The sequence below is a fragment of the Cebus imitator genome, unplaced genomic scaffold, assembly GCF_001604975.1.
Source record: "Cebus imitator isolate Cc_AM_T3 unplaced genomic scaffold, Cebus_imitator-1.0 Scaffold444, whole genome shotgun sequence".
NCBI lineage: Eukaryota > Metazoa > Chordata > Mammalia > Primates > Cebidae > Cebus > Cebus imitator.
Window position 1 is genome coordinate 111,162 of NW_016107759.1, and position 1,722 is coordinate 112,883.

The following is a 1,722-nucleotide window of genomic DNA, read 5'->3' on the forward strand; positions in this document are numbered from 1 at the left end:
GTATCAGAACAGTGTATTAGTCCATTCTCACACTGCTATGAATACCTGAGACTGGGTAATTTATTTAGAAAAGAGGAATTTTTTAAACAGCACCTTGAAAAAAAGAAAAGATGAGTTTTGTTTCTTTGTCTGTTTTGAGACAGAGTCTCACTCTTGTCATCAAGGCTGGAGTGCAGTGGCACGATCTCAGCTCACTACAACCTCTGCCTCACGGGTTCAAGCGATTCTCCTGCCTCAGCCTCCTGAGCAGCTGGGTCTACAATCGTGCACCACCACGCCTGGCCAATTTTTGTATTTTTAGTAGAGACATGGTTTTGCCATGTTGGCCAGGCTGGTCTAGAACTCCTGACCTCAAGTGATTTGTTCACCTTGGCCTCCAAACTGCTGGGATTACAGGTGTCAGCCACTGTGCCCAGCCAAAAAAAGAGGTCTACTTGACTCACAGTTATGTGTGGCTGGGGATGCCTCAGGAAACCTACAATCATGGCGGAAGGTACCTCTTCACAGGGCAGCAGGAGACAGAATGAGTGCAAGCAGGGGAAATGCCAAACACTTATAAAACCATCATATCTTGTGAGGACTCACTCACTATCAGAACAGCACAGAGGAAACCACTCCCTTGACTCAATGACCTCCCACGGGACCCTCCCAGGACACCTGGGGATTATGGGAACTACAATTCAAGATGAGATTTGGGTGGGGACACAGCCAAACCATATCAAACAGAAAGAACATAATTTTTTCCTTAGACTCTGATTTTTATTAATCTACTCATCATTGTCATTATAAAAGCCACCTGTTGAGTGGCTCTTCTATACACAGTATAACTCACTTTATGTTCTCACAATCTGTGAATATGGATTAGCCCCACAGAGGTCAGGAGACCCAAGGAAGGTCCTAAAACAATAAGCAGTTCCCTTGAGAATCTAACCCAGGCCTGTGTGACACCAAGGCGTGCACAAATATTGCTTGTGTAACAAATTATTAAATAGTAACAAACACAAATGACAAATTATTCAAAAAAAGATTTTCCATTTTTAGAAGGCTACAGCATTTATATGACATCATAGACTCTGCCATGCAGTGGCATCAACAGCCTCATAATTATCCACAGTTTAGTAACAGAAATAGTTTTCCCTCTTACCTGCAGTGGAGTCAACATTCTCCCAGGCAGCTGCCCCACCGAGCACATCATCCACTTCTTTCAGTTTTGGGTACTTCCGATTTGTTACCTAACAAAAACAAGCCTTCAGATTCAAAGTAGCTAAATGGTGCAAACTTGGGCCTCCAAACCTCAAATTTCAGAAGTACATAAGAATTCACTCTTTCCACAGTTTCAGACGCTAAACTCCCACAACACAGTACAAAATGGAGTAATATGCAAACATTAAGACTGAGGTCGCACCATGATGTTCTAACTTCTGAAAAGTAAAGGTATTCTGGCCGGGCATGGTGGCTCATGCCTATAATCCCAGCACTTTGGGATGCCAAGGCAAGATCGCCTGAGGTCGGGAGTTCAAGATCAGCCTGGCCAACATGGTGAAATCCTGTCTCTATCAAAAATACAAAAAATAGCCGGTGGTGGCGCAAGCCTGTAGTCCCAGCTACTTGGAAAGCTGAGACAGGAGAATCATTTGAACCACGGCGGTGGAAGTTGCAGTGAGCCGAGATCACGCCACTGTACTCCAGCCTGGGCAACAAGAACAAAGTCTGTCTCAAAAA

General features: G+C 44.3%; 1 protein-coding gene across 1 annotated transcript in view; it reads right to left on the minus strand.

The window, feature by feature from the left end:
* Window positions 1–1,722, minus strand: part of POLR3K (RNA polymerase III subunit K) — a 7,741-nt gene that overhangs the window by 4,265 nt on the left and 1,754 nt on the right. The window contains exon 2 of the mRNA XM_017510843.1: window positions 1,145–1,232. Within this exon, the coding sequence (XP_017366332.1) occupies window positions 1,145–1,232 (88 nt within the window). The remainder of the gene's footprint in view (window positions 1–1,144; window positions 1,233–1,722) is intronic.